General features: G+C 47.7%; 1 protein-coding gene across 1 annotated transcript in view; it reads right to left on the bottom strand.

Moving 5' to 3' along the window:
• Window positions 1–421: 421 nt before the first annotated feature.
• CUNH4orf54 (chromosome unknown C4orf54 homolog) overlaps window positions 422–916 on the bottom strand; it is a 4626-nt gene continuing 4131 nt past the window's right edge. The window contains exon 2 of the mRNA XM_026050862.1: window positions 422–475. Within this exon, the coding sequence (XP_025906647.1) occupies window positions 422–475 (54 nt within the window). The remainder of the gene's footprint in view (window positions 476–916) is intronic.

Below are 916 nucleotides of genomic sequence, written 5' to 3'. Positions count from 1 at the left end.
GAAGAGCAAGGAAGAGAAAAAAATCTACATAGAAATAAGAAAGCTGTGCAAAAACAAAGGTCAAATAAATATGATGACAGAAAAGATAATGAGAATGTAAAGACAGATACAGTAAGTGGTTCTAGCCTTGTGTACAGCAATTTTTCTAAATAACATGAATAACCAAAGTCTGGCAATAAGCTATAAATTAGTGTAAGAAATATAAGCCGATATAGCTATACAGGTACTATTTACATTATACTTTTTCAAAACTAATATCTAAATCAGAATCTAACACTTAACTGGTCTGAAGTTGGTCCAGAGACCAAAGCAGAGGCTTAAATACTTTTGCATTACCTATTTCACCAACACTTCAGTGACAGGGTTAAGTAGAGTCACCCTGCAGAGCTCATCTTAAACAGTTACCTAAAAGGTATTTTGCCTATTCCTCCGTGTAGCTGCTCTCAGCAGGAGTACAAAACCACCTCGTTTCTATCTGTGAGGAGGTAAGAGAGCTCCTGAAGGAAAGCTTTTAACCACATAGGCGCAAGCACGTTTTCAGGCAGGTGTTGCCCACTTAGTAACCTCCTGCTTAGCACTAAGCTCCCAGGGCTAAGCACTCAACTCGGCAAAGAATCAAGGTAAGGCTGGCAAAGTAAGCAAGCTACCGTAAGCAAGTTTTAGCACTTTTTGTTGTTGTTGTTGTTTGTTTTTTTAACTGTAGCGCTAGAGGCGGCTGCAAAGTGCGGACAGGGCGGGGGGCAGCGCGGGGGGGCGCGGCGCTCACCTCACCTCGCCTCGCCTCCCCTCAGCGGTGCTCCACCACGAAGCGCATGGTGGTGCCGTCGAAGGAGGGCGGCGCCACGAGGCGCGGCCCGGCGGCCGCCGCCGTGATGCTCACGAGCGGCTTGGCCTCGCCCGCGCCGCCCCGCCGCGC

Source organism: Nothoprocta perdicaria, unplaced genomic scaffold (genome assembly GCF_003342845.1).
Source record: "Nothoprocta perdicaria isolate Ctin4 unplaced genomic scaffold, notPer1 scaffold_71, whole genome shotgun sequence".
NCBI classification, from domain to species: Eukaryota; Metazoa; Chordata; class Aves; order Tinamiformes; family Tinamidae; genus Nothoprocta; species Nothoprocta perdicaria.
This window is presented reverse-complemented; position numbering and strand designations above follow the sequence as displayed.